The 14,190-nt window shown below is 37.9% G+C and overlaps 1 protein-coding gene and 1 non-coding gene across 2 annotated transcripts; one reads left to right on the top strand and one right to left on the bottom strand.

The window, feature by feature from the left end:
• Positions 1 to 414: 414 nt before the first annotated feature.
• On the bottom strand, positions 415 to 10,790 carry LOC122125161 (disintegrin and metalloproteinase domain-containing protein 25-like). Its single transcript, XM_042699730.1, has 3 exons — positions 8,747 to 10,790; positions 2,043 to 2,146; positions 415 to 435 (listed from the first exon to the last, which is right to left on the bottom strand). The coding sequence occupies exons 1-3, from the start codon at positions 10,788 to 10,790 to the stop codon at positions 415 to 417; spliced, it is 2,169 nt and encodes a 722-aa protein (XP_042555664.1).
• Positions 7,560 to 7,664, top strand: LOC122127935. Its single transcript, XR_006151335.1, has one exon. It is a non-coding gene; the product is annotated as a U6 spliceosomal RNA (small nuclear RNA).
• Positions 10,791 to 14,190: the final 3,400 nt, after the last annotated feature.

The following is a 14,190-nucleotide window of genomic DNA, read 5'->3' as shown; positions in this document are numbered from 1 at the left end:
CTGGACAAAAGGCCTGTCCTCAAGGAGAGCTCCCTGCTCTGTGTAGGTGAATACAGAGAAATGTCTGGGTACTAGAAACGTCTTGACCTTCAAGTGGACCATGTGTCTCTGGCCTCCAAAGTACAGGAGAGCAAGTCTGGAGTCTTCATTCTTCCACCAGGACCACTTAACTTCAAGGGTATTATGACTTCTGGGAAGTTGTGATGTTGAGCCTGCCCAATCTAAGGCCAACCAGTAGGGAGGAGTAGCACCCCCAAACCAGAGTTGTGGGACAGCTATCCTCATCTATACCAATCCCTAACCCAGAGCCATCATGCAGGGTATATGAGTTGAACAAAAGAGTAGCTCCATGGAGGTTCCCTTTGTGTTGGTTGTTTGTAAACTGGACTTCTATTGGGTTCTTTTCTGTCAGCATCAATCCTTTAGAAGTGCAAACTAAAAGAAAAAAGGAAAGAGAAGAGCTAATATATGGGCAGATAAAGTGTAACCAGAACAAAATGTAACAGAAAAAGTAGGATACGGGTTAAAATGAATTGATATTTTGCCCAATCCATGAATCAAACTAGTGACTTGAATTTACTCTTACAGTTTTGTGTGGCAGACTCAAGATCGTGGGTGTGCAAGAATGGCTTTGACAATTGCTAGCCTAGATTAAAGACACGTATATTCGTTGTACTTTATTCTTTAATATTTATTCTACTGTTCTTTAAACATGAATCATTTACAAACATTTCTATTTACAAACATTTCTATAAGAAATATTTAAAGTAACATGGGCTGGAGTTGTGGCTCATTCCTGTAATCCAGGCAAACTGGGAGGCTGAAGGATTTCTATTTGACAGCAACCCACACAAAAACGTTCATATGAAACCTTCTAAACCTATTGTTAAAATGAAGACGTACACAATCTATTATTCTGAGTTACATAAGTGACTGAGATTGGAGGGATCTGATTTCCTTGCCAGAAGGTCTATTTCACGGAAAGAGGCATGTAGGGTCACACTACGTATCATCCACACCCTACAGTCATACAAACAGAGAGGTCATTCAGATACATTCCTGCATCGGAAGTGAGAACTTACATAAGAAACAACCAGCACAAAAAGTGAATGGAGGTATAAGTCAGCAACAATGTAACAATTGCCCTCTAGTTTGTTCAAAGCCTGATTTCAAAAGCCCAAAATGAATTATAAGCTAAATACATAAGGCAAAAGTCTCGGCAAAGGTGATTTTGTGTCTTGTTTTGCTAAGGCAATAATAATTTATACAAAGTTACTTCATACACGCACACACATATATAGTTAATGTGTTTAACTTCTTTTTTAATTAAGTTTTTTATTGTGAAAATACTGTACAAAGGAGCTACAGTTACATGAGCAAGGTAATAAGTACATTTCTTATCCAGCATTGTTGCCCCCTCCTTTGTTTTTCCCCTACCATCCCTTCCCTCCCACTTCCTCAATGTGTTTAATTTCAAACAGATAACTGGGTGACATTAATTAGGAGAGATACGTTAAAAAAAACTCTACTCACATTTATTTTGTTGGCTCATTATTCTTAATGAACACTTCTATGACAGAAATCCTTTTCATGTACTCCTCTAATCTTGTGAAATATCAAAAATTCAAGCATCAATTGTCTTTCAATAGTATTACAATCTACTATAGTAGATCTATTCATTTAATGAGAGACACAATACAGAAAAATGGTGAGTAGAATATCTTGGGTGACAGATGTTACTTAAATATGTTTATATTTAATTATACTAATAAGACATCTTGAAAGTTTTTGCTTTATTACAAAATTAATTTCAGCCCTGTTCAAATTCATCAAAAGGTTTAAGAAGAGGAAACACTTAAAAATTCTTTTTATGTCACCAGCCTGACTGATAGCAAAGCCAAATAAAGTTACCATATCCAAAAAAAGAAAAGTATAAGCCAAAAGGAAACTATAAGCCAGTAACTCTTTGAACCTAGATGAAATAATGCTGAATAAAATACTACACAACTGAATATAAATAACATTTTAAAAGGATCACATACCTTGATCAAATGCGATTTATCCAATTGCGAGGATACTTGATCATATGCCCATACTTGACTGATGGGTACACCACACTCACAGAATGAATAATAAAACTCAATTGCTACAACTCAAGAGCTAAAAATAAAGTCTTTGGTACAATTTAACACAATTTTATTTTTGGAAATGCTCATGATTCTCCATCTAGAAGGATTTGCCTACATCTCATAAAAGCCATGTATAAATGTCTAACAGCTAATCTTGTAGTCAAAACCTTTTCCTCTAAGATCAGGAAAAGAAGGTCAAAAGGAAATTAATTATACATAATATCAAGATAATTCATGTAACTGTAACCCCTCTGCACAGTATCTTTACAATTAAAAATAAAAATCAAGAAATTCCTCACAAAATGAAAGGAATAAACATAATTTATGGCTAAATAAGGCTGTAAAAAGCCACTATGGGTAATAATAAGGAAAAAAGTAATTAAAACAAAATGGAAATTTGGTTCTGAAGGAAAATCACTGAAATAAAATAATGCAAAGCTGTGGAAAGTATTGTAGAACTAAGGATAGACTGTCAGAGAGGGCTCCATTTGGATAAAATTAAGGAATCAGATTAAGGAAAACAATGAATTAGAGAAATATTCAATTTGTTATAGAGCATTTGACTTTAAGTAGAGGAAGCTTTCTATATTTAAGAACATTGCTAGTGCAGGAACAACTTGTGGAAGTAGGCCACCATTGAGAACAAGAAAAAAAATTTTCGGAGCTGGGAAGGTGGTTCAGTGGTAGAGCGCTTGCTTTGCATGCATGAGGCCCTGGGTTCGATTCCTCAGCACCACATAAGCAAAAAAAGAAAAAGAAAAAGAAAAAAGCCGGAAGTGGCACTCTGGCTCAAGTGGTAGAGTGCTAGCCTTGAGCTGAAGAGCTGAGGGACAGCGCCCAGGCTCAGAGTTCAGGCCCCACGACCGGACCCCCCCCCCCCAAAAAAAAAAAGAAAAAAAAATTCATAGACAGCTCTTAGAAGATCACTTCTAGTTAGCTATCAAATTTCTCTCTGGTAGTTTAATATTATAGAGGTTAGAAATTTAGAAGTATTTCACAGACGTGCTACTCCTGCTTTTCTTTTCCCTTTCTGCTACGATGTAGAAATGTTTCCATTCCTGAGCTTCTCATTCAATAATTCTGTAAAGTAATCTGTCCAATCAAATGTTGAAACCACCTAATTATTTTAATATTTTATATTCTTTTTGCTAACTTATTGAGCATATATCATATTCTTTTTAATTCTGTATATTTTTCTATTTTAAAATATATTAATGATGACCAAGTTTTCACATGGCTTTGGCCTACTCTGAATTATCTTGACACTATGTATAATTAATTAATTTCCTTGTCAGTCTTTTGTCTTATTCTTTCTCATGCTAAGACCTCACATTCACTCAGCTTGCTTCTCAGCTAGCACCCTATCACTTAAACTATGTCTTCAGCCCATAAACATATGGGAAATAATCTGTATCTTCCAAAGACACACAGTGTAAGTCTTCAGCTCCTTGATGAATACAAATGGAAATTTAAGCATGAGTCTTCATGGGGAAACAATGTTTCTTGAGACCTGCTTTCTTTATCTCTTTATTCTGTTCAAACTATACCAAGACTTCATGGAAAGTGCCTTTTAGAAATTTCAGACTCCCTCAACAGCTTCATATATCAAGCCCTCACATTCAGTACATGAAATGGAATAAAACCCTGAATATATGGTTCTTATTTGAATTGGGAACAATCTTCACAAACCCTCACCTACCACCAGCAACAATTCTATATGCCTACCATTTACAGTATGGACATTTTATCTTCTACATTTTTTATCCACACTGCTGCTCTGGTGTTGGTTTATTTCAAAAGCTGATGTACCCCCAACAATAAACAGGATAACAGGATGAGAGGAAAATCAGCAAAATCAGCTCCATTCACAATGATGGCAGAAAACAATTTAACCAAGAAAGTTAAAGTCCTCAATAATGAGAGCCATAAACTTTTTTTTTTTTTTGTCAGTCGTGGGGCTTGAACTCTGGGCCTGAGTGCTGTTCCTGAGCTCTTCAGCTCAAGGCTAGTGCTTTACCACTTTCAGCCACTTCCAGTTTTCTGGTGGTTAATTGGAGATAAGAGTCTCATGGGCTTTCCTGCCTAGGCTGGCTTTGAACTACAATCCTCAGATCTCAGCTTCCTTAGTAGCTAGGATTACAGGCATGAGCCACCAGTACCCGGCTTGAGGACTATAAACTCTTGAAGAGAGAAACTGAAGAAGATACAAGAGGATGGAAAGACCACCACAGCCTGTTCTGGGATTTGTAGACTCAGTATCACAAAAATATCCACACTGCAGTGCTCACTAAAATCTCACTGTTGCTATCTATAGAGATAGATAAAGCAATCTCTAATTTCATGTGGAAGCCCAAGGAGCTTAAATAGCTAAAGTAATTCTAAGGAGGGGAAAAACAGTATTAGAGATATCACAATACTAGACTTCAAATTATACTACAAAGCCATTGCAAAAAATACAGCTTGGTACTAGCACAAAAATAGGCCAAAGGAATGATGAGACCCATTTGAAAATGATCAGTTTAACAAAATGAATACCAGGAAGCTGAAATCTATCTTGAATGGGAGTGTGAGAACTAATAGGATGAGGGGAAAATAGAAAAGAATTGTGGGTGAAAACAGATATACTGTAATGCTCATTGTACATACATGAAAATGGAAGTAGAGACTGAAGAGACTGAGGTGGAAGAGGTGAAAAAAATGATGGAAGGAGAGACTTTAAGATACGCAGGAGAGACTTTAAGATACGCAGGGTACCAGTGGCTCATGCTTGTAATCCTAACTACACAGGAGGCTGAGGTCCAAGGATCACAGTTTGAAGTCAGTCTGGGCAGAAAAGTCCTTGAGATTCTTATCTTCAATAAACTCCTCAGAAAAAGCCAGATATGTGGTGCTGTGGCTCAAATGGTAAAATGCTAGCTTTGAGCACAAGCACAAACAGGCTCAGTGACAGCACCCAAGCCCTGGGTTCAAGCCCCAGGAGGACCAGCAAAAAAAAAAGATTCTTGTACACATAAGTAAATGGACATGTAAAATTAAAACACCTTTGTACAACCATTAAAAATTTATAAAAATGGTAATAATGTAGTATAAGGAAAAGGGGGAAAGAGGAAGAATAAGGAAAAGTTCTTAGAATCCAATGGAAATGAAAACACAACCTACCAAAACTGAGATACAGGAAAGAAAGTTCTAAGAGGTTAAGTTTATAACAGTAAGCACTCACATCGTTAAAACAGAAAGATTAGATATGAATAATCTCAATCTCCTAGAAAAACAAGTTCACAATCTAGCTGACAAAAATAATAAAAAATTAGTGCAGAAATACATGATATAGAGACCAGTAAAAATACACCCTAAACACCTATTCAAGATAATTTGTTTTGTTTTGGTTTTTTTCTGCTTATGTGGTGCTGAGGAATTGAACCCAGGGCCTCATGCATGCAAGGCAAGCACTCTACCACTGAGCCACCTTCCCAGCTCAAGATAATTTTGAAGCAACAGCCAAAACATATAATCATATGTTTTATCTATGCAGGTAATTGTGTACAAAAACAGCCATAGACTCCCCCAAGGTATTCTTCTCTATCCTCTTAGAAAGATGGGCTAAGAGCAGAATGTCCATATCTACTGTTATTTGAGCAAGGAGAATTCAATGAGATTTAGTGAGTCTGAAACGAATTCTCTTTACTTACACTGTATTGTTCAGATATTGGCAAAAGACTTTTATTAGGATGCATCTAACTGTTAAATACTATTGAAAGATTTAGGAGATCATCAACAGCTCCTATCCAAAGGTCCAACATCTAGCTTTCCAGCTTCTTGACAAATACAAACTCAAAATTAAGGGTTATCTTCAAGAAACCAATGAATGTACTTAAGAAAAACCTCGTTTTTGTCCTGACAATATGAAAATATGCTATTTAGAGATTTCCATCTTGCTTAGTAGAATGCACTAAAATCTTTGGATTTAGCAAATATACTATTGAGGGATAATAGTGATAAATTGAAGGCCCTAAATTCTCTAACTCACAATTCTAGGACTGTCTACTTAATGGACCAAACTTTGTCCTCAGCTGCCATGCAAATTGGAAATGACTTGTGGACCACCAAGAGAAAGAGTGGAGATCACTCTTCAACTTCTTCGAGAATTGTTTTCTGTGCTTAAAATTTTAGTTCATGTGCTCCTTCTTGAAACTACAACTCACTTTGTCCCTGTTCAATGTGGTTTGCAAAGTTTAATAGGTTTGGGCGGGGGGTGGGAGGAGGTTAGTTGGAGAAGAAATGTGATTTAAGAATATATTACATTCAACAGAAATGTAAGTATCTTCTTTATCCTATTTTATAAGCAAAGCTAAAAAGAAGTCAAATGATGATTGCTATTATCTTCCATTACAGATTCTTAAATACTAATAAAATTAAATAATTTCTAAAGAAAAATTTCAAAATTGTCGTTTCTGATTTCTCGTGTTCTCTGTGGCACCAAGAAACATTCTCTTTCATGCAGAAGTCAATGAATGAGAAACCACATCTGAAGTAACATCTGAAACCACATCTGAAATGACCAGGATTGACTGTGAAGGGGAGAAGTGATCACAGGGAAGAGATTGAAACGACTCAAACCCAAAGTTGTGAATATCTCATGTGGTTATATGACCCCCCCCCCCCCCATTCTGAGCTGAAGGCACATTCAGCTTGGAGGTGAAACCTCTGGAATTTGGTGCAAGCATCATGACCTGGGGTTCAGAACTTAAGGCAAGTGCTTTGGTAGTTAGTTCTGTGTTCTGTGGGGCTGAGAATACTCTTGCTCTTGACAACACTAAATATACTATACTAATTGTGCAGACTGCAACCACTGCTATCACCAAAGAGAGCTCAACCGCACAGCTGTCTGAGGGTCCAAATCTTCCTCCAGCACTCCGATGGACTGAAATTTGAGGGTTTCTTCTTTCCATGTGACAAAACAGAGTGAAAAAAGAGAGTTTGCAATTGGGATACCAAATGAAAACACCAGCTGGGTGCCAGTGGCTCATGCCTGTAATCCTAGCTACTCAGGAGGCTGAGATCTGAGGATTTAGGTTCAAAGCCAGCTTGGGCAGGAAAGACTCATCTCCAATTAACTACCAGAAAACCGGAAGTGGTGCTGTGGCTCAAGTGGTAGAGCTAGCTCAAGCTAGCCTTGAGCTGAAGAGCTCAGGGTCACCCCTCAGGCCCAGAGTTCAAGCCCCACAACCAACAAAAAGAAAGAAAGAAAGAGAAAGAGAGAAAGAGAGAGAAAGAAAGAAAGAGAGAGAGAAAGAAAGAAAGAAAGCAAGAAAGAAAGAAAGCAAGAAAGCAAGAAAGAAAGAAAGAAAGAAAGAAAGAAAGAAAGAAAGAAAGAAAGAAAGAAAGAAAGAAAGAAAGAAAGAAAGAAAGAGGGAGGGAGGAAGAAAGACTGCTCTCTTCAGTAGCACATATACTAAAATTGGAACAACACAGAGAAGATTAGCATGGCCCCTGCACAAGGAGGACACAAAAATTCATGAAGTGTTCCATATTTTTTTTAAAAAGGAAGAAAGGAAGAAAGGAAGGAAGAAAGAAAGGAAGGAAGAAAGAAAGAAAGGAAAGAAAGAAAGGAAAGAAAGAAAGAGCGTAAGTAAGAAAGATACATGAGGTAGGGAGTTAGGACTTGCTTGTGACAAGAATTGCACTAAAAATAACCATTAAGCCAAGTGTTGGTGGTTCACATCTGCAATTCTAGCTACTCAGGAGGCTAAGATACGAGAATCACAGTTCAAAGCATGTATAAGAAAGCCCATGGGACTCAATCTCCAATTCACTACCGCCAAAAGCGCCAGAAATGTAGCTGTGGCTTAAATGGTAGTGCATTAAACTTGAGCACAAAAGCTCAGGGACAATGCCCAGGCCCTGAGTTCATGCCTTAGAACCAACGCATGCACCCACCCACCCATCCCCCATTAAGTTGCTTAAAATAATTAATGAACAGTAAAATGATATTAGGATTCATTTTTAATGATGTTTCTGGGATCCTGCATGGTTAAAGAAATCCTGGAACTTTCTAGCAGTAATTTCTGACAACAAGCAATAACATTTCTACCGCAAGTACATTGAAAATACATATAATGGTAAAGCTTGGCTGTTCTGTCTCACATGAAGTTTGAACATGGAGTTCTTTTCTCAGGGAATATTAGAACACTGTGCTCCTTTTATTTAGGTAAAGGGCTGTCTTTGAGATTTTTTTAATTCTCATGTGTTGTTTTAAAAGTTTGTTCTACTATTTTGGGTAAATTGTTACCTTTGCTTTTAGTGTATATTTGAAATTTTGGCTCTTCTTTGTGGGTAAATTGATAAACTTGGAAGTTTATTTTCAGATGACATTTGAAAAGTTTGCTCTGCATTCTTGGGTAAAGTGTTAACTGTGAGATTTTTATTCTCATGTGACATTTGACATGTTTACATGTCTGTGACAGCTTCATTTTCAGCTGGCTTTGGCGAATCAAGCTCTTTCTTTCTTGTGGCTTTCCTCCTTTTCTTCAAAAAGAGAATGAATAAAATGAAAAACAAAATGATAAAAGAAAGCAGAAAAACTTCTAAAATAGAAGACCTCTTATGAAACCTCCAACTTGGTTGATCCTTCCAAGGAGGTGGGCCACTGTCAACACTACCCCCAAAGCCCTCGTTCCAGCAATTTGGTGGCTTCCACCCCTTATTGCAATGGCAGTGCTGTTTATTGTTGCAGACACCACGCATATTGCAGGTTCTTGGAGAACAATCATGTGCCCACACTGGCATGGGGACACACTTCCTGTGTAGGCATAGATGTTTTATACCACATTCTGAGCCATCTTTTATATCACCAATATCAGGCATCTCAATCCCCCAATGGTAGTCAGTACCCCAGCAGGTGACCTCATTAAAGTGTGTCCAATGTACAGTAGAATGGCTTGCCAACATCGGGACTTCTGCCACATTCTCACACTGAATTCTGCCACAGTAGATATCTGAGATGTCACACTTCCTATATTCATTGCTAGTGAAACCGCAGTTTCCAAAACGGTCACCTCGGGTGTTCATTTCCCTGTAGCAAAGCTGATTTGCATTCCTGGCTTTACTCCCAAAAATCTTCTGGCACTGTTCATCTCGGTTATTACATCTGTTTTCATAACAATAGCCACTACCAGGACATGGTGACCCATCTGACAAATACACATCTTCTGGACAATGCTGCGAAATCCCATTACACCATTCAGGAAGATCACATACATTTTTCTTTTCTCTGCACACTGTGCCTGAAGGCTGGAGGTGACAATCTTCACAACAGAGCCCGGAAGCACATTCGGCCTCAGATTGTAGAGTGCAGTTTGCTAGACAACATGGGTCTTGGTTACACAATTTTATGGATCCACAGTCACATTCTTCTCCAACATCAATCTCACGATTCCCACAGAACTCATGTTTATAGATGTGTAATGGATGAGGCGGCAAACGCATACAATCTGTCCGTCCAATAGTCTCCATAAATTTAGCATAACTGCAGTTGCTGAATTTTCTGGAATAATTGTCTGCTGGAGCCATGATGCATACTTTCACTCCACAGCTACAGTGAGCTCTATCATGAAACATGCCCAAATTATGACCAATCTCATGTGCCACAATGTGTCCAATATGATACAAATTTTCCCCTAGTATACGATTAACTCCACAATTAAAAATTGAATTACATACAGTTTGAAGAGATGCCTTGCCAAGATCTCTACCGAAATTTTGTTGCATTAAAAGATGTCCAATATCAGATCTCACACGAGGATTAAAGTTATATCTCTTCCATATGCAAAAGTCTAGCAGGAGCTTGTCTAAGTTAGTTCCTTGTACATGATTTTTTTCAGTCCAGATCTCAAGTCCAACTAAAGATGCTTCAATATCTAGTGCAAAAAAAATGGAGTCTGCTTCACTGACAATGACAAATACTTCCTGTATCACCCTGGATACATTGCTTTTGCGATCAAGGAAGCGCTTATTGTCTACAACAAATGCAAGTTCAAGAAACCATCTGTGGGTCCACCAGCCTTCATAGCCACTTTGCCTGGGTATAAAATCATCAGTCTCTTGAAATTTCAATTGTTGTGCAATTTCTTCTTCTGTTATGGCACATCTCATGGGGGGGAAATGTGTCTCCTCACTGTCCATCTTATAAACCAGATGTTCAAAGGTGGCCGAAAGGTTCTTGGGCTTGATTTCATAAAGAATATTATTTATTTGTAGTGTTCCTCGCAAGCCACCAAGACAGGTGCTAAGAACTACCAGGGATTCTGGGTCCCCTTCCACATAGCCCTGGTAGTAGCAGTCATTCTGGACAAACGGTTGATCTTCAAGGAGCACTCCCTGTTCTGTGTAGGTGAACAGAGAGAAATGTGGGGACACCAAATTTCTCTTAGCTTTCAGGTGGACAATATGTCTCTTATTCCCAAAGGGTAGGCTGTAGGAGATCCACTCTTTGGACCTAATGCCTCCACCATTGTCATTTATCTTCATGGGTATCAGCACTTCTGGGGGGCTGTGATGTTGAGCCTGCCCAATTCTAGGCCAACCAGAAAGACAGAATAACCCTGCCAGCCAGAGTTGCAGAACAGTGCTTCTCATATATACCAGACCCTCACCCTCAGCCATTATGGGCTATGAGAGGTACAAATGAGGTGAAGGCTGGAGGCAGGAGTAGACTGTCTCTTCTCTTTATCTTGGTTGTATGCAGCCATTAAAAAATGGTGTCTCTTCTGTCAGAGTCAATCCTTCAGAACAGCAAACTAGAAAAGAGAAAAAGAAAGGCTAAGAGAGGGGTAGGTAAATTGTGAACAGAGCTGGATGCAGAAGAGAGTATGGGTGAAAGCAGATTTGAGTTTGGCACAAGATATGAATTAACATAGTCTTTTGGATTTGCTCTTTCATTATGATGTAGCAGGACTGGACTGTGGGTATACAAAGAACGACACTGAACATAGTTTTATACTTCCTAAGCTGACATGAAGGACCCAGTAATTATACTGTTCTTTAAATTCCTAGTGTGGACTAGGGATGTGGCTTAGTGGGAAAGTGCTTGCCTAACATGCATGAGGCTCTGGGTTCGATTCTTTGGTATCACATAAACAAAAAAATAATAAAATAAAAATATAAGTAAGATATAAACATTCCTTTTTTCATTTGTTATCATTTTTACTATTTTTGTTATCTTTAAGTAGTGGTACAAAGGAATTGTAATTTAACAAAGCAGTTTATGAATACAATATATCTTGATCAATGTCATCCCTTTAAATATTTGCATGAGCATTTCAAAACACAGGAAACATTTGAAGCAATGGGGCTGAAGCTGGTGGCTCACTCCTGTAATCCTAGCTAATTTGCAGGTTGGGAATGGGATGATGGCAACGTGTGGCCAACCTAGGCAGCAAAGTTGGAAAGACCTGTTTTTAACCCACTGCTGGGTACAGAGGCCAATATCCTCTCATCCTAAATGATTGAATGAACAAGATGAGGAGGCCCTTTGTTCCAGGCCAGCATGGGCAATAAAGTCTGTTCGAGTCCCTAACAAACTAAGTTTGGTGTTGTCATACAAAAAGTATAACCCAGCCTAGGATGGAAAGCCTTAAAAAACAGATTGTGATTTTGTTTCATATCTTGACAGAAGACAAGAACTTATTTCAGATATAGTCTCCATTAAAAAGAATATGTAGGCATGGCTCAGTGGAAGAGAGCCTGCTGACATTCTTCATTCAAAAGCCTAAGTAATGCCAAATAATTTCATTATAATTTTTTTGGCTGATCCTGGGGCTTAAACTTAGGGCCTGGGTGCTGTCCCTGAGCTTCTTTTACTCAAGGCTAGCTTTTTACCACTTGAACCACAGCTCCAGTTCTGGCTTTGGGGGGTAATTTATTGGACATAAGAGTTTCTTAGACTTTCCTGCCCAGACTGGCTTCAAACCAAAATCCTCAGATCTCAGTCTCCTGAGGAGCTAGGATTACAGACATGAGCCACCAGTGCCTGATAATAAATATTCGAAGTAAGAATCATAATAGCAAGGTAACCATAGGTCCTTATTTTGATGAAGTAATATTGGTTTATACATGTTGACTTGGAAGAAATTTCAGTAGTTCTTCCTTTCAATTGCAAATGGCAAATCAGACTCACATTAGTCTGGAGAAATTTGATGTAAAAATTCATAACCATTATGTTTTCTCATGGTATGTATGTATATATAATATGTATTACATATATATCATATATTCATGCCAGAAATCACTACTTTTTCTATATTCCTCCAATCCCGTGAAGTCCTAAAAGTGTTACATCACCAGTTTTCTTTCACTAGATATGAGATATATGCACCATGATGGATATCCCAATTCAATTAAAAAAAAAGAATTGGAAAGTAGAGTACATTAGATTGATAGATGTTTCTCAAAGGCATTTATATTTGATTATACTCATAAGAAAAATAACCTTTTTCAAAGGCTGTGACTATATACAGTGAAAAGTAAGTTAAGCCTGGCATCAGTGGCTCATACCTGTACTCTTAGCTACTCAGAAAGCTGAGATTAGAGGATTATAGTTTGAAGCCAGCCTGGGCAGAAAAGTTCCCATGAGACTCTTTTTAAAATTGTTTTATTATTTTTTTATTGTGAAAATACTGTACAGAGGAGTTACAATTACATGGGCAAGATAATGAGTACATTTCTTATCAAGCACTGTAGCCTCCTCCTTTGTTTCCCCCTTCCCATCCCTTCCCATCCTCCCCCCCTCCACCCAATCCTACCCGCCCGCTCCCCCCCCCACACCAAAGTTGTAAAGTTCGTTTTTGACCTAACAACTTGTACATCTCATTGTATTCAAATGTTTTTTTTTCTTTCATGCGATTGTTTCTAACACATTTATAAGATGATTTCTTTGTTGTTTTGTATGTCCCTCCCCCACAGTATAACCCCTGCTTTCACTGTATTTGATGTCGGTATAATTTGTGGAGGGGAAGGGGAAAAAAACCAAATCGTTTAAATAGGGATACAGGTGGACCCATGAGACTCTTATCTCCAATTAAACACTCAAAAAATCGTAAGTGGAGCTGTGGCTCAAAGTGGTAGAGGGCTTGCTTTGAGAAAAAAGAGCTCAAGGACAGTGCCTAGGAGTTGAGTTCAAAACTCGTGGCTGACATAAGAAAAGAAAGAGAGAAAGAGAGAAAGAAAGAGAGAAAGCAAGCAAGCAAACAAGCAAGCAAAGCAACAAACAAGCAAGCAAAGCAAGCAAACAAGCAAGCAAAGAAAGCAAGAAAGTTAAACTAGTAAAGTAACAGGTGGAGATGGGAGAATACTAGAGACAAAACAAAATCCCTCCAGGAATGAGAGGTGTCAATGAACTCTCCAAAAGGAAGGAAGAGGACTTTGGGAACTCAGTTTAGTTGGACTGGGGCAAAAACCATGAAAATCATTGGCTTTTAAAATTATAACATACAAGCTCTTTGTTGTAATAAAGAATTGGTTTTATCTCAGGCAAAAAATACAAAAATATATCTCAATTTTTCAAATCTACAAATATTTCTCTCAGTAATAAAAATGGACTAGCATATTTTGTGACAGGTGCACTATAGTGTGATATGTTGCTTTACTCCTAAGTAAGATACTAACAAAATGGAATATGATATAGATCTTATGTGGCATTGGGAAAATGTAAATGTAAATGGTTGATGCAGACCTGTTATGTAAATGTCATGGACCATTGATTTATATAGAATTGCTGGTGTAAAGATACTTTTTAAGAAACTTTGTATTTGAATGGTACATTTTACCAAAAAATGACTATATTTAAATTTATCTATTGAAGCTATGCACAAGGGTCATGAGATCATGGATGTAACAAGATTGTGGCAATATGGAGATTAAGAACATCTACTTATTTGGGAGAACAAAAAAACAAAAGTCATGGAAAATCACATATTCTCTGAAGACCCAAAGCACACAGATCAAACATAATTTCTTAGAGCAATAAAAGGTTGTAGAATCATCATATATTATCCACGAGGCCCAG

This window comes from Dipodomys spectabilis, unplaced genomic scaffold, assembly GCF_019054845.1.
Source record: "Dipodomys spectabilis isolate Male_0828 unplaced genomic scaffold, ASM1905484v1 ptg000009l, whole genome shotgun sequence".
Lineage (NCBI taxonomy): Eukaryota > Metazoa > Chordata > Mammalia > Rodentia > Heteromyidae > Dipodomys > Dipodomys spectabilis.
This window is presented reverse-complemented; position numbering and strand designations above follow the sequence as displayed.